Source organism: Molothrus aeneus, chromosome 27 (assembly GCF_037042795.1).
Source record: "Molothrus aeneus isolate 106 chromosome 27, BPBGC_Maene_1.0, whole genome shotgun sequence".
Lineage (NCBI taxonomy): Eukaryota > Metazoa > Chordata > Aves > Passeriformes > Icteridae > Molothrus > Molothrus aeneus.
In genome coordinates this window covers 271560-296038 of record NC_089672.1, presented here as the reverse complement: position 1 = coordinate 296038, position 24479 = coordinate 271560, and the positions used below count along the sequence as shown (strand labels likewise).

The 24479-nt window shown below is 44.7% G+C and overlaps 1 protein-coding gene across 3 annotated transcripts; it reads right to left on the bottom strand.

Moving 5' to 3' along the window:
• Positions 1-23: 23 nt before the first annotated feature.
• Positions 24-24221, bottom strand: LOC136566841 (excitatory amino acid transporter 4-like). 3 transcript variants are annotated; one of them, XM_066566161.1, is made up of 12 exons: positions 24043-24221; positions 14181-14438; positions 13170-13307; positions 12186-12390; positions 11310-11352; positions 10434-10774; positions 7885-8118; positions 6650-6844; positions 6086-6220; positions 4576-4679; positions 2355-2381; positions 24-1687 (listed from the first exon to the last, which is right to left on the bottom strand). In XM_066566161.1, exons 2-11 carry the CDS (start codon positions 14392-14394, stop codon positions 2377-2379), a joined length of 1614 nt encoding a protein of 537 aa, XP_066422258.1. In that variant the 5' UTR covers positions 14395-14438; positions 24043-24221; the 3' UTR covers positions 24-1687; positions 2355-2376. The 3 variants fall into 3 exon arrangements, with proteins under 3 accessions (XP_066422258.1, XP_066422256.1, XP_066422255.1); XM_066566159.1 differs by lacking the exon at positions 2355-2381; XM_066566158.1 differs by lacking the exons at positions 24-1687; positions 2355-2381 and having other exon boundaries at positions 4379-4679.
• Between the last annotated feature and the right edge of the window lie 258 nt (positions 24222-24479).

Genomic DNA, 24479 nt, shown 5'->3' with positions numbered 1-24479 from the left:
AGAAAAAAAATAATGTAAAAGTATTGTGGAAAAAATTCCCTTTATTTTTCAAATATGGAAACTATCTGTATTAAGACTGAAAATAACAGCATGACGAAAAAGCCCTCAGGAATTAACACAGTCAAATTGCACAAATGCCATGAACACGCTGTACAGTACTCATTTCCAGTTCTTCTTTGGGCAGAGCAGAAAAACATACAATTTCAGGTCAGTTTTCGTGGGCAGCTCTTACTCCTGGAGCAATGTTCAACATACATAAACTGACATGTGGCCTAACTGAAAATCCATATTCTTCCTGGATTTTCTCTCTTCAAATTAGTATTGAAGAGGTATGTCCTTATCCAAGAGCTACTTGTGTATTTTAGCATTGAGATAGCTCTCTGTTTCATCCCATTTGTAACCATTAGGAAGAGATCTGTTTGCAAATAGGAGAAACTTAAAGTTTCTGCAAGTAGAAGCAGCAGGACTGCAGTAAAGAGTGTATAAGCTCACAAATATCTGGTAATTTTAAAAGAAAGTGGATAAAATTATAAAAAACCTTTCAATTATCCAGTTTTGAAGGCTGAGTTAGTACAAGGTCAGCACTGGATTTGGAAGAAGTACAAATACTTTAGTATTCTTGACTGAGCTCTGAAAGCTTGGCCTTTGCCAAGACTGATGCAGTGCGAATGGGGGTCTTTGGGATGTGTACAAGACAAGGACACAGTGGAGAGTTTTTTCTATACATTGAGAAGTTCTCATTTCATCACTGGAAGGTACAAGTCTAAATTGGCATGCATTGAGCTCCTTTCTGGGAAGTCTGGCTTTGAAAGACTCGTTTCTGGAATGAAGTAGAACAGCCTCAGTCTTTTTTTTTTTTTTAAGTACGGGGTTAAATGAGTAAATCCAGGTGGGCACCAAAATGAAATATGCAGCTTTACACATAGTGAGACTATAATATTGGCTTTTCTTCTTGGATTAGTAACAAAAAATTTGATTCTATGTATACATACGCTTGCACACACAGACCTCTTTCATATATATGTATAGATATATATTAAGTATACGCAAATTTCTGACAATATTTTGATGTTCAGGTACTGTAAACAGATAATTCCAATCATAATCTGGTTAACAGCATGGGTAAACACCAGAGCTAAGAGCTATAAACTGAATTCTGAAATTCCCAAAGGAATACTGGTTTGCATTGTTGGAAAATGAGGCATCTACTTGTTTGTGCTCTGTTAATCTTGTGTGGAAAGCAGGAAATCACAAATGACAAGGCTTGGTGCATATTGCTTTGTGGGAACATCTGTGAACATGTGGATGCAATGTGGTATGGAGAGTCCCTTTTGTGATATATGTACATGTCTGCTAACAGGAACTGAAAACAGGTTAGACTCCTGCTGAGTTTTATTAAAGTATCATTAGAATTGTTTCAGATAGCTTTTAGAAATGATTGGGTTGGAAAAACCCTTTGTGATATCTCTAAGCCAGAAAGCACGTGCATATATTATAAAGCCAGAAGGGACCCTTATGACCATCTAGTCTGTGTAACCCAAGCCGTAGGACTTCCCAGAATTCATTCCCATTTGAGCTAGAATCCAATCCAACAATCTTCTGATTCATCCTTCAGTTTGCCCTTTTTATACAGGAAGTCACTTCAAGATTAGAATTCAATGTTTTCTTGAAAAGTTGGACAAGTAGTCTGAAAAAAAAAAAAGAAAACCAAGAAGCAGTTCAATATGGACAACTTGAAATTACTATACTTTAGTAATAATAATCAACTGCACAAACACAAGCTGGGAAATTGCTTGATAGGCAGCAGTCCTGTTTAATATGATGTGGGAATTATTATATATTACCACTGGACTAGGGTCAATGCTATCATGCTATTGTTAAAAAATAAAGCACTTCATTAAGTTTTATAAGCAGGTCTGTTCTTTATGAAGGTTTAGACTCGTCAGCTGAGCAGTGTTATTGATAAGCTAGTGCTGTTTTAGCTCACTATAGATACAAGCTGATGCAGTGTATCTGAAAACTCTTTGATTAAGATCCAGTCCTCAGATAGAGCCATCTCATTAAAGTAAGAGTCTAACCTTGCTAAGAGTTAGGATAAGATGAACAGACTTGAGTTTGCTGTATGTATGCATCAGGGGCAGTTATCCTGATCAGCTGATGCATAGCCTGCTAACAACCATGGTAACATGAGTCCAAGGTCTAAATCTTAATGTACAGGAAATATTCTTTCCTCAGTGCTCAGTAATAATAATCTTTAGTTGGATTGTTGTATCAAATTTTAGTCATTCCACTTCAAGAAAGATGTGGAACAGTAAGGAGAATGTCCAGAGGAGAGGAACATGAATGATTATTACCTGTGATATATACAGGATCTGTTTAGTCTAGAAAGGAGAAAAGCAGACATTATAAAAGTATTCAAACAAGATTTTAAAAAGTGCTACAAAGAGAAGGATAATCATTTGTTATCCAGCTCACTTGCTTCCTGCTAGAGTAGATCTCTTGTCAAAATAAGCAACCTGCCTTCCACAGTGAGCAAACAACTTGCTGCCTTACAGTCTGGAGCTAGCCACTGCTAAACAGAGCTACAACACACTTCAAGTTACCCTGTTCTGCTACCAGTCTAACATGAAAGAGATGCATTTGTGTATTTATCTCAGGTTCCAAGTAATTGTCCAGTCCATAAAAATAGAATACTCTGCCTACAGGATGTGGAATGTAGCAGCACCAATATATAACCCTGCAGTTTCTGAACAACTAAAAAGAGCCTCATGATCTGGCATTGAACATCTCAAGAAATGTGTTTGAGGAAGCTTTGTTAGCGCTGGTGATGGCAGCATGGGCAGGTGTGCAGTTGTGATTGGCAAACTTGACTCCGGCAATGCCTCTGAGGTCTTCGTTCCACAATGTGCACCTCTGAGTGTATGGTTATGGCTAGGTATGAAAAACATCAATGTGTAAAGCCAGGGTAGAGGGGTGTAAGTGACACCCTGGGTTGGGAATAATGAGCAGATTTCAAGTGAAACCAGCTAGTTGAAAGAGTACCTTGATGGGTCAGGAGGCTGCTCACTGCTATTCCTGCTCTTAGCCACTGTTAAAAGCAGGACAGCTATAATGCAGCAGCCCCAACACTGTGGATCCTTAACATCTTCCTGGTTAAGTTATAGACATTCATTTTTCTGGATGTTCATGGACCTGGATGTTATGGAACAAGTCCTAGTGGTCCTCTTCACTGGTGTGAGAGATACCAGCTGTATTCCCGGCCATGCCAGGGAAGGGGGAGAGAGCATGGATGAAGCAGGTCCCTACTTATATCTTTAGACTATGAGATGTTATGGCTGTAATTTGGGCTTATGTCCAAGGGTGTTAAACAGAAGCTGAATTCCATTTGGTTGGAATCGAAAAATATATCCTGAATTTTTAAGTCTGGGATCTGGCAAACCTGTGCAAGTGCTAAGTGATTTGTCTCTGCCTATAAAAGATAAGGATCTGTAGAAAGATAGAGGTGTTTGAAAGCACATTCTAAAGCAATGTGACTGAGGAGAAGTCACTTCTGAAAGTAGGCAGAGATGACCACAGGAATCATTTCCTTAGGAATCCTGTGATAAGGAGTGAAACTGTTTTCTGAGCAAATCTTGCATGGAAGGCAGTCATTCCTGGCATGGATGTACCACCCAGCTGCTCAGATGGGCAAATTGTTCTTAAACTTTGTGTTTCCCCTCCTAGTTTCAGTAGGATGAGAAGAGCTTGCTAAAGAGAAATTAAGTTAACTGGGTTTTGGCAGAGCTTGGGAGAGGAGAGAGCTGTTTCAAGACTGAATAATGGATATAATACATTTGGAACTGTTTGCTTCTTTCACAATCCTTTAGGATCTTCCACTAATGAGAAGCCTATTGATCCCTATTGGTGCTACTAGCCAGCTGTCCCAGCTGTATGATCCCACATTCCTTCAGGAAGTGGGTGACTCTAGTATCTGCAACCAAACAGGTTGCCAGTGGAGTTCTCAGGAACTATCAAGTGCATATCTATGCAAACACCAGGACTGTGAGCAAGGAGATAAATGCTAAAAGCTTATTTGGGTGAAGGTACTAACCAATTGAAGACTTTGCAGCTGTATCTTGCAGGACAGAATTACAGCAACAGTTTGGTGCCAGTCCACAGATGGTGGTGTTCCCAACTCACCTGGCTACCTAGTTCAGAAATAAAGGAGCTCCTAGTCCAGCTCCTTCACTAGGTCTTCCTTACTCAGGTCTAACTACTGGGCCTCATAAGAATGACTAAATCAGGCTTTCTTTGCACTTTATTTGTCTCCTTTTAATGCCAGTCAGAAATAAGAGAGCAACAGGATTAAGGAAGAGACTGCATGTGGCAGAGGCAATAGAAAAGTGAGCGTCTTGTACAATGGATCTTTCTCTGTCCTCCACTCTGGACTTCTGTTTCATTAATGCTTTTTACAGCATTAACTGCACTCTGCTGCCCGATTTCACAGTGCTGTCTCCCTCCTGGAGTGCCTGTGGGTGTCATTCTGTGGGCAAACCAGGTGGGAGAGCTGTTCTTTCTCCTGTATCCCAGAATTACCAAGTTCGCAGTCTTGCGCATCCAGCTCATGCCGGGAGAGATGCTCCACAATGCCAGCCCCCAGAGAGTCCCCCAGGACATTTGTAGTCGTTCTAAGGCGGTCCCTGAAAAATCAGAGAGAAAAACAAAATAGAGTTCATAGTAGCAGCTAAGGGGATGAAGATTATTTCAAGAAACATCTTCAGTGAAAATTTTTCTAAGTCATTCTAATAATGGATAATTCAACACTGACAGGAAAATTACTCCCAGAGAGACTTCTTTGATTGACATCCCTGAGCTCAAGCTTCACATTCATTCCCGTTTTATTGCATTCCCAATTTATTACTGAAAAGTTTTGGATTTGACACAAATTAAGATGAAGGTTGCTGTGTTTATACATGGACTCTGTCCTTTCCAAAAGCCTTGCTGCAGACTCAGATGGCCTCAACACATCTGTTTAACTTAAGTTGCATTTTGTTTTACAAAAAGTGCTGAAATTCTGGTGCAATCCTATGACAGCACTGCTGTGGACACAGATTTCTTCAGCATGGACAGCATGGGGTAAGACAAGGCACCAGATTCTTTGTTGCAAAGCAGCACATCTAAAATACCCTTTGCAATGAGATATTCTCCTCAACCACAACAGTATGTCAGAGCTGCTGAAGCTGTCACCAGTCCAGCGTGCCGTCAGATCCTTCAGTAGTAACAACAGAGACTGATTGAAATAATCTACTCTGAGTAAGCACAAGAAGTAACCTGGCTTATTAGGAGGCAGGGCTCTTCCCAGCCAAGTCTGTTCTTATGCACAATCCACAGGAGAAGTGAAGGTGTTCCGCAAAACTGTTTCCAACAGGTAAGCCATGGCTGGGAGCAGATTTTGGCTGCTTTGGCTACAAACCAACAATACAAGATACAGAAGAACAAAGGAGATAACACTGACAGTATCCATCTGTCAGGATTTTGGTGTTTGAGAAGACAGAGAGGTGGGACTGTGCACAAATGCATTCTTCAATATGGTTCCTAAGAGCACTCCTATAAAATCACTTGTCCCAAGTAATTTTATTTAAAAGGGAAAGAAAACTGAAATGTAGCAATGTGGCTGACTAGCTGCACCCATGTAAACACTCTTCAACTTCGTACAGCCCAGTCTCATCCCTCTTTCAATGTTTGGTAACCCAGAACTATCATTCTGTAGTGTGGATTTGCTTATTATTGGCACAGCTTTTCCCTATGACTCTGCAAATAATTTCTGGATGCATTTTAAATAAAACAAATGGAGGACATTCTGTTAGGTCACCAGGCTGATCAGCAAGTGACCTCTGATGCCTTGAGTCACTGAAGCATATGGCAAAGACTCCAGCATGGGCAGAGAGGGCTACTGTGCAAAGGTCTCAGGGATACAGGTGTGTTCTAACCTTAATGGTTCAAGTTAGTGAGCGTGTTTTTAGCAGAGACATCGGGAATACAGATGATGTCTGTAAGCACTGGCAGGAATGCAGGGACGTGCATGGCTGCTGGGCAAGGAACTTACAGAAACCAGTCCACAGCGATGATCAGTGTAATGTCCTCAGTAGGCAGCCCCACTGATGTCAGCACTATAACCATTGTCACCAGTCCTGCCTGGGGAATACCTGCGGCTCCGATGCTGGCTGCTGTGGCAGTGATGCTGGAGAGAATGGGAAAGCAGAGCTATCAGCAAAGGGAAGAAAAGAGCTGGTGGCCTTTGCAATAATGTCAGGAATTAGCTCAAACTCATCATTGTCTTGGCAGCCTTTCTGCCCTGGTCACCAAGAAGGATCATGACACATGGGACATCAACATAATGCCAGGCTGCCCCTGCCAGACACCCCCTCATAAAAGACTGCACACCACAGCTTTTCCTAAGACCTGGACATGTGAGAAGGGCTCAAGTGGAGCCTCAAAGACATGGTGTCCACATGTGCTTTGACACCTGGATCTGTAGTACAACCCTTCTGTCCCATACTTTTTTTTTCCTTATTGTCTCTTCTGAGCAAAAGAGGAACCTGATCACACCTCAGATAAGCCAACAAAACTGAAACCCTTTCTGTAGTCCCAAAACTCTTTCAAAAGTCACCTTATTGTGATGATTTGCCCAAAGTCAAGTTCATAGTTGTTGACTTGTGCAATGAAGATGGCTGCAAGGGCCTCGTACAGAGCAGTGCCGTCCATGTTAATTGTGGCTCCCACAGGCAGCACAAACCTTGTGATGCGCCTGTCCACACCATTGTTTTCTTCCAGGCACCTGAAGGTTATGGGCAGAGTCGCTGAGCTGAAAGGAATTTACAAAACCACATGAATTGCATGTATGCCGACTTTGGAAGACGGACTAAGCCTCTGCCTGGTTTATGAATTTACCTGCCTGCTTTTTCACCCTGCCATGAGAGCCAGAGGCCTGAAGCTGCTAGAAGAAAGAACAGTCTAAGCAAAGTTTCCTCATATATGATGCATGCTGCAGTTACACATTCTGACATGGCTTTTCTCAGAGTGTTGGGACAGGGGCTGTATAACCCTGAGGCTATGATGCTGGTATAACACCAAAAAAGGAGGATTAAGGGTACACAGGGCAGAGTGTCAAGACCAGAACTCCTTTTTCTGCTGTTAAAAATACTTGAGCCCTTTCTCATCCCTCTCAGTCCATAAGACAAGAATGATACATTTTGAGAAAATATCTTGCAGAGAAAGCAAAGAACTATTTCTGAAAGAGAACATGAGCAAGAAAAATGCTGTGTGTTGTAGTATGAGAATGTATGTGGAAGAGCCTGCTATGTGCTTGCCAGGACACCAATATAACAAGAAACATAGCACTTAGTGAAATAAGTTACCTACCATCCCTTGCTTTGGCTGTGCAACATGGCAGTGTGAGTCACTGAACATACTGGTGTTGATGCCTTTGCCCAGGTCTCTGGGAAGTTAATGACAGCTGCATACAGTCTGTGTGCCTGAGAGAGACGGGCGTGAAAATATCTGCAAGTACATGTGTGTGAGAGGTATGTGCATGTGAAATAGTACTGTGATTCAGCAGGATATTTGTCCTGAGCTCAGTATTTCAGTGGCAAGCAAATTCACCCTCCTGTTGGGTCAGGAGGGATATGGCCATTCACTGATGGTCAGAGCTGGTCATGTGAGTAGGGCTCCTGAGCAGGGCAGTGGGAACCTTCTCATTCCCAAATGAGTTTGGCTGGTTCACAGCAAAAAGCTGCTAGTGCTAGAAATTGTGAGACCACAGTGCTGCATTGAGAGCAATGGAATGCTGAGATGTAGCATCTACATAGTATCAGCCCAGACCCCACTCCTACATAGCCATCATACCTGGAGGAGGTGCCCAGGGCTGTGATGAGAGCCTGAAGGAGCCCTGCAATGAACACCCAGGGGTTTCGGTGAGTGACAATGAAGTAGAGCAGAGGCAGGATGCAAAGGGCATGAATGAGGAGTCCAACGATGACAGTGAGCGTGTACATCCCCAGCTGGCCTCCCATCACTGCTAGGTCATCCATCTCCAGGATTTTGCCCGCAATTAAAAACATGATCCCAACTGGAGCATACCTGTGACAGAAACACAAGGTCGATGGTCAGGACTGGCTCCCACACTTTCACACCAAATTTAACACATGCTGTCTGGATAAATCCCCAATAAGCCAGCATACCATAAGTGGTCACTGAGCCTAACCACTGGATTACACTGCTGGTTTCTTTTCTAGAAACCTGGAGAGAGCTGGGACTTGTTTACCCCACCATCAAAAATCAGCTCTTGTTGCATGCCTGGAGACCTCAGCACTCTGTTTTCCACACAGCATGGGCAGTGGTGGTTTCCTCCTCCTTTTGGGTTTTCTACATTTCTACAACACTCTTTCTAGAATGGATAAGGAAGATTATGTAGAGACACCTTCAGAGTCCCTTCCTCTCCTACCAGAGCTTGGGCTGAACTAGGAAGAAAACATGGGCTTCCTGGCCAACTTCTTTGTCCTGGAGCAATGTCTGAGGTCACAACTTTCACAATGTCCACTTAAGCCCTTTTGGTCTGACTGACAGAAGAAGGGATTTTTTTTTTTTTCCTGAGAGGCACAGGAAAATACAGGAGAAACAGGGAATCAGGGAGTAAAAGCAAGAGTATCCTATAGGCTCTGGGATATCAGCCTTGCTACCTTCAGTTGCTCACATTTAGGGAATATGAACATCTAGGGATTCCAGATCTGGTGTAACAAGGACTGGACACACAACACCTGTAAAAACAGCCATGGCTCAGATAAAACCCCATTTTGAGGTATCCCGCTATCTTTTCCATTCCTCATGTCTTTTCCCCCCCGTCCATAACAACGCAGCTGACAAGCAGCACTGAGATTCCACAGAAAAGAAGACATAAGTCAGATATGGAGAGAATCATGGGCACTAATATAATAATCAGACCAAAGAAAATTCCAGCTCCATGGCCACATCTCTCAGGGCTGGGACTCTGCATCTCAAGAGCTCACATGCATCTCATGCACAAGGCTCAGAGTTCCACATGCCAAACTGCAGCTTAGCCCAGGAGGTTTGGAAAAGTTTCAGGAAAGGATTTAATAAATATTTCATTTCCTCAGATGTTCCTGTTAGAACACATCCTTGGCTACAGCCAGTGATCAGATCTCCCCAGGAAAAACAAGCTCCTGGGAGATGGTCTGCAGAGCGTGGCTACTGGAAGGCATGCATGGGCAGTGTCCCAAGTGTAATCAATGTTCTATACATAAACACCCTGCCTTCCTTCATCTAAAGGGAGGTTTAAGGAGGGGTGTCAAAGGTCTCTGGAGCAGTGTGCATGTCTATTTGTTCCACTGTGCTCATGCTCTCACTTCTGTGCCCCCAGGCAAGTCTTACCTGTTCTTAGGAAAGCAAAGCCCCAAATTCTGGTTCAGACATGGAGTAAAGGGTCCCAGGGGTGTGGGGCTTCCCAACATCTCCTATGAGCTCAGAGATATTCTTCCCCTTTATGCCTTTTTCTGTAAGGCCTGTCCTGCTGTGCTCAGGACTTTGCTTTGAGATAAAAGACTGTGACTTATAAGACTTAGAAGACTTCCAAAGAAAGGAAGCTGGAGTGATCTAAAATGGGAGAGGGTGTCAGGCTGACAGTTTTCTTCCCTGTCAGACATTTGCACATATTCTGCCAAAGCTGCATCTGTCCTATTTTTCAGTACCTGGCAAAAGTTTGAGCCCTAAGTGGGTAAAAAGCTTAAAATAACAATAGTTGTTAAAATGCTGTCTTCTAGAGTAGTCTTGTCTCAGCAATGCCTTGTTTGTCTGCACCATGTGTCATAGGCAGCCTTACACAGAAAGCAATGAGCAACTGAGCTCCAGAGGAGTCATGATCTGGGAAGGATCTGAAAGGCAGTAACTTTGAGCTGATCCCATCAACCCAGCTCAGCTCTCAGAGCTTTGCATTACTACATACAGCTGCCACCCTGAAAGCAGGAAAGGAGCAAAGGGTTACTGTGATTCATAGCTAAGTCAGACTCCTGGAGCACAGTTGGAAGGAAAGCTTTTGGTGAGAAAGCCCCACACCCTACTCCTCTTGGTAAGGCTAAGAGATCTTCCACTCCAGATCTCTGGTCTTTCAAGGATGTTTCCAGAAGCCTCCAGAAAAGCAAGTCCTGGTGTACCTGATATTTCTAAGGGAAAAACAAAAAAACAAAAAAAACCCCAGGAAATGAAATGTGAACAAATATCCCATCCAGACTTTTCCCTCCAGCCTGATGGAGCCAAAGTAGAGCTGTGCCCATCTACTTTTCCTGTCTTGTGCATGAAATCCTTAAAGCTACCCCACTTCTCATCATGTCAATAGAAACTGCACCTGCAGACCTCCTGCTCCAACCGGCCGTGCTCCTCACCAGATGATAATGGCCACCAGCCTCATGATGGCTTCGTTGAGGCAGTTAAAGAACTCCCGCAGGGCCCGTCCCTTCTGCTTCATGCTGCCGATCATCAAACCGAAGCACATGGAGAACACTACCAGCCCCAGCGCGTTCACCCCATTGGCTGAGCCTGGGATGGGAATGACTTCTTCAAAGGTCAGCACCTCGGAGATGGTTCCCAGGGCATGAGTGACATTCTCCATGATGCTGGTGAAATTCTCAGGCACAGGGATCTGAGTGGTTGCCACACCTGCTGTGGCATTGCTGCTGTGGAGGATGGTTCTGGTGAAGACCCTGGTGCTGTACTGAGTCTTGTACTGAAAAGACACAGATTATCAAATGCACTCACAGGCTCCAGTTCAGATGATCAGGACACATGCTGGGCTCTTATATGCTTTGCCTTTTTTATGTTCTCAAGGTCCCCAGTTTAGTGCTTTCACCAGAAAGGTCAGAAAGTTCATAGAGCAGAAGGTCAAAAGAGACCATTAGAGCATCTCATGTCGCTAGAACTGAGATATTCTGGCTTCTCTGATAACCTTTTGTGCTGCTTCTAAGGGCACTAGCACTGCAGAAGAGATAGATTCTTGGAGAATCTATTCCATATCACTGCCAGCCCAAGCTTGCAACCCGAGATCATGCAAACTCTTCCTGCCTCTGTGGGATGGGAGGGAGGTTGAAGCCCCTATGTACAGACAGTTTGAAAAGCTTGCATGGGGGATGCTATAATACAGACTAATGTTTACAGTGCCTCCTGCAGCAGTCAGACCTGGGGAATAAAGTGCTATTCCATCCCTCAGAGAAGTAGATAGGACCATGGTCCAGGGTACAAGGTGCAAAGATGAGATTTCATACCTGTTTGAAGCAGGCTTCTACCAGGTTGGGTGGGAACATATTCCTATAGTAGATAAAACAAAGAAAGAGTTATTGTCCTGTTGAACTAGGAAGAAAACATGGGCTTCCTGGCCAACTTCTTTGTCCTGGAGCAATGTCTGAGGTCACAACTTTCACAATGTCCACTTAAGCCCTTTTGGTCTGACTGACAGAAGAAGGGAATATGCTGATCTTGCAACTTGTCAGACTTCCACTACCTGTTTTCGGACTCCAGAAGGTTATTCAGGTATGTGGAAAGAGATGACACACATACTGCCCTGGGATATAGGTACATTGTAAAACCATCATCAAACCAAACCGGACCTTGAAACAGTACCATACTACAATGATTAATACACTGCCTTGCTCTCAGCCTCACCTCTATAGCTGTCATGTGAGCTCTCTGTTATCCTGTACCTCAAAAACCACTTGACATGGTACAGCTTTGCAATTCACTGAGTAAGGTCAAGCAAGGGAAGAAAAGGCAATGTCTTGGGAACCACTTCCTTGATTTCCTCAGTCATTAAAGATGGATATTTGGAGTAGCCTTTGCCAGGAGAATTTCTGAAACCTAGGTAGCCCACTGATGGTTTTCATTTCTTGTTTTGTGGAGCACACCATGACCTCTTATATTAATACCTCTGGAGAAGGGCTGGATTCCAGGCCAAGTACTCAGTCTCAGAGTGGCAAAGCCAGTTAGCTAGACTAAACTAGAAATACTAGGCTTGCCAAGACTCAGCCTTTAACCTCTTTCCCTAAGACTGTATGCTTAAAGCTGTGATACTTCAAAAGGATGCTCCATGGAGGAATGTAATCTCACTGATACGGTCTCAACATGAGACTATCTTGTTTACCTACCTCACCAAGTCCATGAAGGCATCTGTGGTCTGCACCTGCTCAATTCTGCCTTCTCTGTGAAGTTTGTCCTTAGATCCTTTTCCTGGGTGTATGATGATCACCATGAAGATGCCAATGAAGACAGCTATGATTGTGGTTACCATGTAGTAGATGATAGCCCGCATCCCCATCTTCCCTGAGACTCTGCTGTCCAGTGACGCCATTCCTGGGATGTCACACAGAGAGACTATGTGAGGAAGCCTATCATCTTAGAGAGAAAAGGAAAACTTGAGGAAGATTCAAAGGGTGCAAGGCTCGTGCATGTTTTGGACAGGGAGCCAAGGTCTCTAGGAAGCACAGCCCACAAGGAACAGAATTTGGAGTTCCAGGGTGATGTTGATATGGAAGAATGTGGCTTGTGGTCATGAAGAAGCATAGCACTGGTGGATCTTAGTCTGCATTTGAGAATGTAGCAATTTTCTTTTAAAGTTCTCAGAAGGGAAATTACCCCCTCCTAGTACATTGGGCCTTTCAATCCCTAATGGTGGGAGGTTTCAGCAGGTGGAACACCTTGCAATCCCTACTGCTGTCTGAAAACTTGTCTGTCATGTCTTACTTGAGGATCTGGGTGAAACAAGCCCTCCAGCCGGTGATCAAATGCAATCCTTTTGTACTAACAAAAATTAACCTTCTCTAGTTTGGAGAAAACCTGAAATTTACTTGGGCAACAAACTTGGATTAAATTCTTGTTAGTGCTGGGCAGTGGAACCACTGCATTGTATTCTCCCCAGTCTTCTGAGAAAGCACAAGTTCTTCTGCTTCTCTGCACTACTGCTGAGCTGGCAGAGGTCTCAGTGTGGATCATGTTCCCTATGGCTGTAGATTCAGGCTCATCACTACTAGCCAAACTAATGCAAGCACCTCCAGCTGGGTCATGAAGAGGTACCCAAACAACAGCTTTGCTGACCACTGTCTTGGCTGAAAGCAGCAGAAAGTACTTCTCACCTGTAATCAAGCTAGAGACAATGAGAGGAAGAACCAGCATCTGGAGCATACGCATCAGCAGCTCTCCAGGGAAGGAGAAATACTTGATCTGGCGATAGGTCAGCTGGTAGGGCCGGAGGGAGAAGGCCAGGATAATTCCTGTGGATCAGCAAGGGATGAGAATGGAAGTGGCACAGTGTGATCCAGTGGTCTGTCCCTCAGTCCTACAATGTGGTTTTTCTCTTCTCATTTACTCTCAGTTGCTCTTCTTTACAAAGGAACAAATGCTCATTTTCTAAAAGGCTATCATCCAGTTTTTATTATACGCTCTCTCTCTCTCTCTCTCTGACATATTTATGTGCAGAGGAGTCTTGTGCAAAACCACAGGTCTCCTTGTTCTCTATTGCTCTTGCTCTATTGCTCTTCTGGAGTCTGTTCCCAGGAAGCTCATTAATACAAAATGCTGTGATGAGAGATATGATCTCACAGACTAAAATAAGTGTGACTACATAGTTCAGATTCTTTGTCTATCCACCTCTTAAAGCTGAGTTCAGCCAGTTAGAGTCATGTAGCCTGGATCAAAAGCTAGGGACAACCTGCTATCTGCTAAGCAGATTTGGTTTGCATTGTATCACGGCCATTTGCAGCATTTCTGGTCCTGTCAGGCTACACCTTTGGGACAAATCTGAAATGCCCTTGTGCCTACAGCTGCACTCACAAGATGCCTCTGAAGAAACCTGGATGATTTGTACAAGGATTGGTTGAGTTGGACCATCAAACTCTTTCTATCATAGAGTGTTTCTATACTGCGCTAGAAAGGATCAACAAGGACTCCCTCCCACACACACACTCTCTGTTGGGTCCCTTGATCTTGCACAAAAGTACTCATGATGTGGGCAGCACTTTGAGCTGCCAGCTCATCAGCTTCAACTCCTCAGTCAAATCGCTGTGATAAAATAAAAATCTTCATAAAATAAGCAAACATTTCCCCATATTTATAAATGGTGCCTGGTGTTGCCACCAGCTCCATACCTAGTAGGACCGCAGCAATGGTGAAGAGGACGAAGGCATTTCTCCTGAAGAAGCTTTTAGCACTCTGAGCAGTGATGCTGTGCATCCGCTTCTTGGCCCGCGCTGCCCGCTTGTGCACAGCCTGCTGGAACCGCTGCACCCGGCTGTTGGCGTGGAGCCGCTTGGCTGCATCCTCGTTGAGGAACAGGCTGTTGACGTGGGTCTGCTCGCTCATGGTCAGCACAGCTGCTTAGTCCTCCAGGCACAGCTCTGCCTAGGCTGGGCAGGGAGAAGTACAGGCAGGAAAGCATAAGCTGTAGCACATCTTGCCTTCATCTTTAGGTCATTTCCCTGGGGCCTGCTTGCAGAGGTTTATTTAAAGTTGATTAATGACCTCCTCTGACCATCTGCAAGGAGCAGCCCTTGGTGAAGGCTATGTAAAGGGCTGCCAGGGTCTTGTCACTACTGCTTTGGTGCCTCTAGAGAAGCTCTGGCCCCTATAGCACCCAAGCTGGACTGAGGAGTGTTTTATGTTGGCCTGGGCAGCCAGAATGGGTTCCGCAGCCAGCCAAGCTTGTTCAAAGTTTGACTACTTTGGAATGGAATTAATTTTTATCACCTGGCAACAAACTCTCTTCCCATACCCCACTCTTCCAAACAAAACCAAGCAGCAAACAACATTTCTGATGGACCTCCAAGGCGGACAAGTCCCTACCACAACAACTTTCCCCATAACAGCAATTGGTGCTGGCTGTTTCTGTAGAAAGGAACATTATCCCCTTGCCTTACATGAAGTCTGAGGATAAGACTTTATTTACTGACTTTCCTTTGAAACACAACAGGACTTTCAAGTAGTATCTCTTGTAAACTCCACTAATGGGATTAACCTGATGTTCTGTCTTGATAAATACTAAGACTGAAATCAAACCTACTCCAAAGAGATAAATAAAGAACTAATTCTGCTCCATTGCCAATTGGCTGAAAGGCCTGGACAGTCTACTGTAATTTATCTGTTTAGTTTTTACTGTTATTTCTATATTCCTCAGAACAGAAGAACAAGGAGGCTGCACAGGCAAATCAGTCCCCTCTAGGTGCTAGAAGGCACCAGCCACCCAACAGTTCACACAGTGAGGAAGATTATTGCTGGACTATGCAGGTGCCATTTTCCTTCTGTCACTGTGCCTTAACAGATGGAAGGTCTGAAAATTATTCTTATTCCCAGGAATTTGCAAAGCTAATACAAACCTAAATGAAACCAAAGAAGAACAAAGTCACCTTAGCACATCAGCAAGTGCTGGAAAACCTTTGGTGTTGCAAGTCAAATAAGAGCTAGTCCATTTGTAATCCTAAATTTAAATCAAAGAAATCCTTACAAATGAGACTATGTTCTCCATAAATTACACACCTAGTATCTTCCACTTGGACCCAGATAAATGCCTATAGTGAACTGAAGACATTGCCTTTAAGAGGAGCGTCTTTGTGGTACAAGATTGCAAGGTCGTGCACAGAAGGTGGAGATCAACCTCCATTCTGAGATAAGGTTTGTTTGCATAGATGCTAATGCCTTCATGAGGTTCAGAACAGCAGACACACCTGAGGTGGCCCAGCCAGGTGACTCTAAGCCCTCCCAAGGCTAAGCTGCACAAAGGCCACTGGCAATGAGGATGTGTATTTGCTGCAGGAACCTAGCAGTGCTGCTGTGGTCACCCCAGCTTTTAGGTCAGCAAACAGCATTCCATGGATTTTGATCCACTCATTCCAGCTTGACGAAGCATTCCATTCCTTACTATTACCATTACCTTACCATTACCCCACTTTTATCTGTTGGAGACAATACACACTAGGCTGTGTGAAAATTTGCCTATCTTCCTTCCTTTCACTGCCAGTCCTGTTTTTCACAGCTACACATAAGAAAAAGAAACAGCAAGATTCTTTCAGTTCATTGAGATTGTGCCACCTGAACCTGACAGTAGGTTTAGAAACTATGAATTCAATCCCCTTGTGTCCCACAATAAACTCATATCATTTATAGCCTTCCAGATATAGAGTTCAACAAATGACCCAGAACAGGTGACACTGGAACACACCTAGGTGGGTTTAAATGTCTCTAGAGGGAGACTCCATGACCTGCTTGGGCAGCTGTTTCAGTCCTCTCCCGCTTTTAATGTCAGGAAGTGCTACCTCATTCTGACATGGAACTTTTTGTGGTTTCGTTTAAGGCCATTACTCCTTGTCCTGTTGCTTGGGCATTAGGACTTCCTAACATCCAGTCTGATCATTCCCTGGCACGACTTTGGACCATTCCCAGTTGTGATGCCCCAGGATCTCAGAGAGAACAGTCCAGCACCTCCCTCTCCACATTCCCTCCTGAGGAAGCTGCAGAAAGCAATGCATCCCAGCCTCCGTTTCTCTGAAGAAGACAAGCTCACTCAACTGCTCCTTGTAGGACATGCCTTCCAGCTCTTCACCAGAAAGTTCACTCAACATTCCCTTCCCCTGGACATGTTTGAGGACCTTCACAGGTCCCTCTCTGCTCTTCAGACTCTCCTCTCCCAGTTTAGACTTGTACTCAGTGTTACTCCCTCCCAGCTGCAAAAAATAGCACTTGGACTACTTCCATTTCATACCTGAGATAGCCCAATGGTCCAATTCATCAAAATTCTCCTTTGAGGCCTCTTGTTCCTCAAGAAAGTCAATGGCACCTCCCTGTTTGATTTTGTCAGCAAGCTTGCTAATGGGATATTCAATTCCTGCATCTGGATCATGGATAAAAATACTGAACAGTACTGGCCCCAGTGTTAAGCCCCAAGGACACCACCAGTGACCACTCACCAGCCAGACACAGCCCCATTCATTACAACCATTCAAGCCCTGCCGTCCAGCCGGCTCTTTACACTGCACATCATCAGCTTGCCCCTCCCACAGCTGGACAACTGTCCAGAAGGATGCTGTGATGGACAGTATCAAAAGCTGCACTAAAGCCAGGAGAACTGCATGCACCACCTTCCTTTATCAACTTGGGGTGTGACCTCATCCTAGAAGGAAATCAAACTGGTTAGAGAGGACTTTTTCTCTGTAAATCCATGTTGAAGATTGCATTATTCTTCAAATACTTTTCAGTAGTATTCAGTACAACTTTCTCCATGATCTTTCTAGAAACTGAGGTTAGACTCATCGGTCTTTGTGTGGTTCTTTGTGTCTTCCCTTACACCTTTCTGGTGGATTAGAATAACACTGGCTTGCTTTTTAGTCAGCAGGGATGCCATGTGGCTTCTTACAGTAGAGCAACCGAGGCAATCACTTCCAAAAGAAGAATCACCAGAGAAACTTTCAAGCCCCAGACACTCTTCTTCTTACTCCCAAACCACTCACTCTTCATCAAATGACCCAGCACACATTGGTAATGTGAAGTACTACCTTACTTTGACGTGGAAAGCTCCCAACAGTTTAGTGAAGTCAAAAGACACATTGATTACTCTAAAATCACCCACTTCAGACTTCCTACACACAAACCAAACTTTTCCTTTGCTGTGGTGACCTGAGAGAAGACCCAGTAGGGAAAAGTGGGCTCCTCCTCCTGCAAACCTTGCCTTTCTTAGTGTTGGACCATACCATAGCAATGGCACAATTTCCTGTACAGGGAAGGTGGGAGCAGAACCCATAGATATAAAAGGACTCACACAATTTTTTCTCCAGATGTCTCCCCATCTGGAAAATGTATTTTTGTCCAAACAAAATGAAATTTCTATTTTGATATGAGAAAGTACATGATTAATCATTAGATCCCATGTTGCACCATGTGTTCAGCTGCCTTTTAGAGCAAAAGTTATTGCACAGAAGGAACTCATTAGCAGATCTTGCTCCTTTGATGTCCCCACCCTCTTGCTGTCTTGCTCCCTTTGTCTATTTGCATATTTTGCAACAGAGCAGCCCCCTCCACAGCACACTCTCTCTGTGATGCTGGTCTGGAATTTTGTAAATGTTCTATTGCATGAGCAGGAAGTTCTCAGACTCTTGCAGTAAAGTCGCAAAAATTCTCTTGTCCATGGCTTGGATTTTCCTTCTTGTGAGGAAGAAGGTGGCTTTGCTCTCTCGGTGAAGGTTGTTCTATCAGTGACTGCGTCACCAGTCTACACTCTGCCAGAAACACCAAGATATTTGACAGAGTATTTTTGGTGGTAATGACAAGGTTTGAGCAGGGAGCACAAGATATTTTGCAAGAAGAATCAATGTTGCAAAACTAATACCTAGTTCCTGGCAGTGAGGTTTCACATAAACAGAGGAATTTTGGCTATTTTAGAGGTATCAGTCTGATGTTGGTGAAAGTAAAAAATGGGAAGGAAGGCTTCTGCATTACATTTTGTCCTGCTCTTTGCAGATTTTTCTGTTTATCTCCCCCATCTACCCAAGGAGATTTCCAACATGGGGGGAGGAGTGCAATAGAGCTTAAGCACTTATAAAGAGCTAGAAAACAGGGAAGCACTGCATCAACTGAGATGCATCTGTTCCTCGTTGTACTGAACATTGAAGAACATCTGTCCTCTTTATCTTTTGTCTCTGTTAAAGCAGCGAACATCAGAAAAGCCAACATCAAAAAAGCATTCAGTGTGCAGCATCTTCCTCTGAGCATGTTTTAAAGATAGAAGGTATTAAAATTCTGGTTGAAGGGAGATTGGAGATAGCCATGGCACACTCACAGTGCTGGAGAGCCAAATGTGGAAGCAGCAGGGCAGATTTGCATCCCATTCTCACAAATTGTATAATTTTGGTCCCACAAAGTTCCACATTCAAAATCCGAGAGTAAAATATTGTACCCAGCAGAGAAACTTCTTGAAATAGTATCTTGAATGTAATCTTTGACAACAGGCTCTGTAAAGACACACAGCCTCCCACATTTTGACCATGCCCCTATCCCAGAGAAAAGGCTAGCTTGTTTAAAAGAAGAACTAGGGAAGCAGGAGAAGTAAAAAGCAATGTTCAAATGCATCTAGTTGAAGGAAAATCCACATCAGTAAGGATATGGCTTCAGTGTCAGATCAGTTAGGGTTTTTAAAAACTTTTGTAAAGGGTTACGCATGAAAGGTTTTTAAAGCAATGGATATGAAAGGGAATGAAAGGGGAGATCCCCTTTTCATCATCACTTTTGGTGAGAGGATGCCAACAGAGATTTCAGTTGAGATTTCCAAAAAGAAAGTGTGCAGAGGGCTGAGCTGTTCATCTGCACACAAGTGACAGGAAGAATGATCTGCTCTATGCATAAATGAAAAGCAGTAAACACAGAACGAAAAACTCTCAATTCCAGTTTCTTTGTGAGTTGACTCACAAAGAAACTGGAAAGACCACAGAAAAGCACAGACTGACAGAAGAAAGTACTAGGAATTATTTGGGAGACATTAGGGGACAAAGAAGAAAATATTTCATCCCTGAGAGGATGAGTGGTAGCTGGGATGGAGTTTATTTTCCTCCTAATAGTTGGTACAGTGCTGTGTTTGAAATTTAGAGTGAGAGTAATCTCAGACTTTGTCTTCTGATAAAGGGAAAATGCCAAGACATGAATCTCACTTGTGGGAATGATACAGCTTTCACATTGCAATATTAAATGCTTGAAACTTGTATTTAGAAACCCATATACACATCTTAAATATTGCTACATTACAACAGCAGAAGAAAAATGAAATTATTCGGACAAATTTCAAGTTGCTTGCTGAAGAAATTTTGCATTTAACTCACATTCTAGGAAAGTTGCTCTGCAAGTCTTCAATTACTTACTTTCTTTGTTGTGCAGGCTCAGCTTCAGGAAAAACCGAGCCAAGTTTGACTGTTATAAAGTTGTCATCACTGAAATGTTTCTACATTCAGTTATTCAAACATCAAGAGGCAGGCTATAAGTATTTATAAATTTCTCTTCATGTGCTGCAAAGTTTTGCACTGTCTGTATTAAGACAGTTTGCATCCATGGGAGCTCACAAGCAAGCTCCTCCTGAGCCGTGCACGTTTCAGACTCTCCGCAGAGATGGAGGGCAGACTTTCCTCAGAAATGCACTGGTCATGAATCCAGTCTGTCCCCGGGGCAGGCGGGCAGACTCTCAGTCTCTGTGTTCTACGGTGCTGGGGGAGCCCTGCAGAGCCCCATGGGTGCGGTGCCTGTCACTGGGCAGTATCAGCACAGTGCAGAGCCCAGTGCTGGGGCAGTAGGGCCGCATCTGGAGGCAAGATCTGGGCAGAGCTGGAGGAGATAGGTTGCATCTGCATATGCAGATATAGACAGCATGTAGATCTGCAGGGGGCACAGTTCCACATGGAAAACATCTCTCAAGAGGTCAGGGCAGTGGGGCTGGCCAGAGGAGGTCAGTTCTGTGGAGTGGTGATACATTGAGTTTTGCCAGGGAGAATAGACAGTTCTGCTGCCTGCAGAGAAGCTGTTTGACTGTTTGGAACCAAAGGGGATAATTCTCTGTTTCACGTGAGCTTCTCATGCTTTAATGCCGCTTCATGGCAAGAAGAGAAACTACATGTAGGGAAATAAAAATAAATCTACTTCATGCCTGTAGGCAACTCTGCCCTCATTCCAGAGACATGCAACAGCTCAGATGACACAAAGAAGCAAGTGTTCTGAGCATGGGGGTGGGCTGCAGAGATCTCTGGCCTAGCTTTGTCCAGGTAATGGTTAGAGAAAGGCCATGTTGGATGAAGAAATATATCTACTTTAAATGGTCCAGATAAAACTCAACATCAAACCCCTAATAACAGTTTCTTAAGGCCTGCATCTGGTACATCACCCCTGGGACCACAGAACTCCCATGACATCCCAGGTGGGACCAGCACTAGAGTCCAGAAACACTTCTGTGCTTGTGCCAGCAGGTTGAGAGAGGTGATCCCTCCCCTCTGACTCAGCACTGGTCAGGCCACAGCTGGCATTCTGTGTCCAGGTCTGGGTTTCCCAGTATGGATATAGGGAAGAGAGTCCACTGAAGGACCACAAAGGTGATGGAGGGACTGGGGCATCTCCCATGAGGAAAGACTGGGAGATCTGGGATGGCTCAGCCTGAAGGAGAGAAGGCTTGGGGTAGGTCTTATCTATGTACACCTGCAGGGAGGGTGTGAAGAATTCAGTGCCAGACCTTTCTCAGTGTTGCACAGTGATCATGAGAGGTGGCAGACATGAATTGAAGTACCAGAAAATTCTCCTTAAGAATAAAGAGTGTCTTTGCTACTGCAAGACAGACTGAACACTGAGGCAGGTCGCCCAAAGGGGCTAGTGGGGTGTTCTCCATTCTTGGAGGTATTCAAAAGCTGTCTGTACACAGTCCTGAGCAACCAACTGTGGCTGACTCTGTTTTGGGCAGAGGGATTGCACTGGATGATGTTTAGGGGTCCCTGCCAACCTCAGCAATGCTGTGACCGTCCTTCTGCTGATGTGCTGTAAGACAAAGCTTTACGAGGCTTCAGACAGCACTGACACATCCTGTCCATGGCAGTGTCCTGGAGGTGATTTACATTTATAATTAGCACAGAGACATGGTTGGTTCTCCACTCTTCTCTGACCCTCTGACCCCTGCACAGCACTTCTGTACCACACTGAAAGACAAACAAGAAAATGCTGCTTCATTGAAACAGCCAAATGCCACTTGTGTCTGTTGGACAGATTGTGAGGACTCAGGGGTGACACAGCAGAGGGGGAGCAATCAATCAAGTGGATCTACTGTGAGATACTCCTCTTGGAAAGGGGAAGGTCCTGACCACTGGCAGGACATGGCATTACAGGGCACTCTTGCTATGGTGTGTGGGATTGGAAAAAAACCCAAAAATTTCAGATGAAGACTGTGTCTGCCTTCTTGCCCTGTGCTCCACTATCTCATGAGGCAGAACACAGCTGCCACTCATGCCTGCTTCCCCTGCCCTCACATGGACATGCTAACACAGCTTTCTGATTACTAATGTGTCCAAGAGATATCAGTTGATGATCAAATAAGCTGCCCCAAGAGAGGCAAAAATCTGCATGTCACGCACAGCAGAGGAGAGCTCCACTCTTCAGAGGGTTCAGGCACTTGGCTGGGACAGGTGCAGCTGTCAGTATTCAGAAAAAAAGGATGGGAAACAATGACTAAAATGCAGCTGCTTTACACATTGTCCCACTATTGCTAATGTCTGTGTAGAAGAACACAAAAAGGGGTTAATCTAATTAGCCAGTTTTACTCCTGGGACTGGCAGAAGTCAGCCAAAATAGAAATGCCCATTGCAAACCCTCTCCCAGGTTTACCAGCCTCCAGGGGCTGGTGGAAGAGAGGCAATATAATCCCAATACAGCAGTGTTTGGTACAGTGTGTACCATCACACCCTGCCAGGGGCATGGCACATGGCACTCGGTCAAGCCATGCTGCTGAAAGGATGACACTGGAAAAGCATGTCAGGTGTCCCCCTCAATGACAGCTGCCCCAGGCTCCCTCTTCCCTCTGCTAATGCAACCCCATTTTAGTTTTCGTTGCTGAAAGCCAGACAGACTGTGAAATAACCAGTACTTGGAGTCCACTGTTTCTCTTGTCTCCAAGGAAACTCTGCTTTATGTTCAACATCAAAACCAGCAGAATTTTCAGTGAGGGAAGTCTCTTCAGGTGGCAGCAAGGAAGCACCCAAAGTGGGAGAAGAAGGAGAAATCTCTGCAGAAGGAGAGGCTTTGGAAAGAGTTATGCACAGTTAGGCAGATATGGAAGGGCAAGGCAAGGGGTTACTGAAAAATCTGTGCCAGTCTTTCCGAGGTGGACTTCTGGTGCTGGGTCACCAAGGGAGAGGAGTTAAATAGCCCATCCTCACATGGTGGGAGGGGAGGCTCAGAGCTTATGAAGAAGGGGCATGTCACTCTGCTCAGTGGTCTGAAAGTTGCTGTTGGCAGCTCTCAAGTTCTACTGGCTTTTAAGCAGACCATGGGCACTCCAGAGTGGGAAGCTACAGTCCCCCTACTGCCAGCTGAGTAAAAAGAGGCTCTTTGTGGGGATTGTCTTTGCAAAGATGGCAAAGGAGGAGCAGATGTCCCCACTCCTACCTGACATCCCCTCATCGATAGCTCAGTGCCTGTGATCAGGCTCATTAAATCCAGCCATTGTGCTATTGCCTGGGCTTTTTTTTTTCAGTCCTGAGGACCAGGATCTCAATCCTCACAGGGTTCATAGACTCCCCTTGGCTGGAGGCATCCTCACCCCTCATGCTATTAGATCCTTTGCAGCCTGGCCTATTGCTTGCCCTTGGGAAGGGAAATACAAGCTGAAAGCAGTGCAACCAAAGAGCCTATGTTGAAAATTCCCATTCACAAGCCCAACTCAGCCATCTTTGCATTGCTAAAGCAGTCCCTGGAAGGGTTTTCTGCTCAGTAGGGCATTTCTCTTTCTTGATACCTGTCAGTAAGCTACCTCCCAGACAACTCCTACCACAACAATGGACCCAGGAAGAGAACAGATCTGTTCAGGGCCCAGCCACTGGCCCATCTCTGTGAGAGAGTACCAGCTAAAGGGAGAGGAATCTACAATAGGCAGGAATTTCAGCCCAGTTGAGCTCTACAATGACAGTGATCACCAGTGGAGCAGTGGGTTTGGGACCTAAGTACAATACTGGAGGGACAAGTGCCACTCTCCACAATGCTCCCTACTCATGCCAAGGTCCTGTGGTAAGGTTGTCTCGCTCAAGCTTCCCACCAGGCATTTAACCCCAACCCAAGACACAGAGTCCCATTTTTATAGCACCCCCCACTGGGCAGCTCCCTGTCCTAAAGCAGATGAGAGCTATCCCTGCCACTCTCATGCAGATGCCCAAGGAAATCTTCCCTGCTTCAGCCCCTGGTACTGGCATCACTCTTATTCATGCATTCAGATTCACTGATAAAACCACTCACCTGGAACCAGTGCAGGTTTCCAAGCACAGAGGGAAGCAAGTAGTTTTCGTCTTGGGGGATTATTCTGCGTTGTTTTGTTCTTTAATTCTTTCAAAGGCAGGAAGCAGGATTTTCTCCCTAGAAAAGTACAGTGTTAGCAGAGACCTCTGAGCAATACCTCCTGAGAGAGGAAAGGAAGACTGTATATGCTCAGGATACATGGCAGAAAGGGGTGGGGGAGTGGCATGTAGGAGGAGACAGAAAAAATCTTTGATGATTGCACCAGACCAGAGCACAGAAAGCACCTGTCATCAGGAGGTTGCATAGAGCCCTTATTGGGTTTCACAGTACCAGTGGGTTTGCACTTTCTTCTGTCTCCTCACACAAGCTTCAAGGAGAGCTAGCAATAACAGAGAGCAAGGCAGCTGTTAAATGAAAATCAAATCTCATCCCCATTC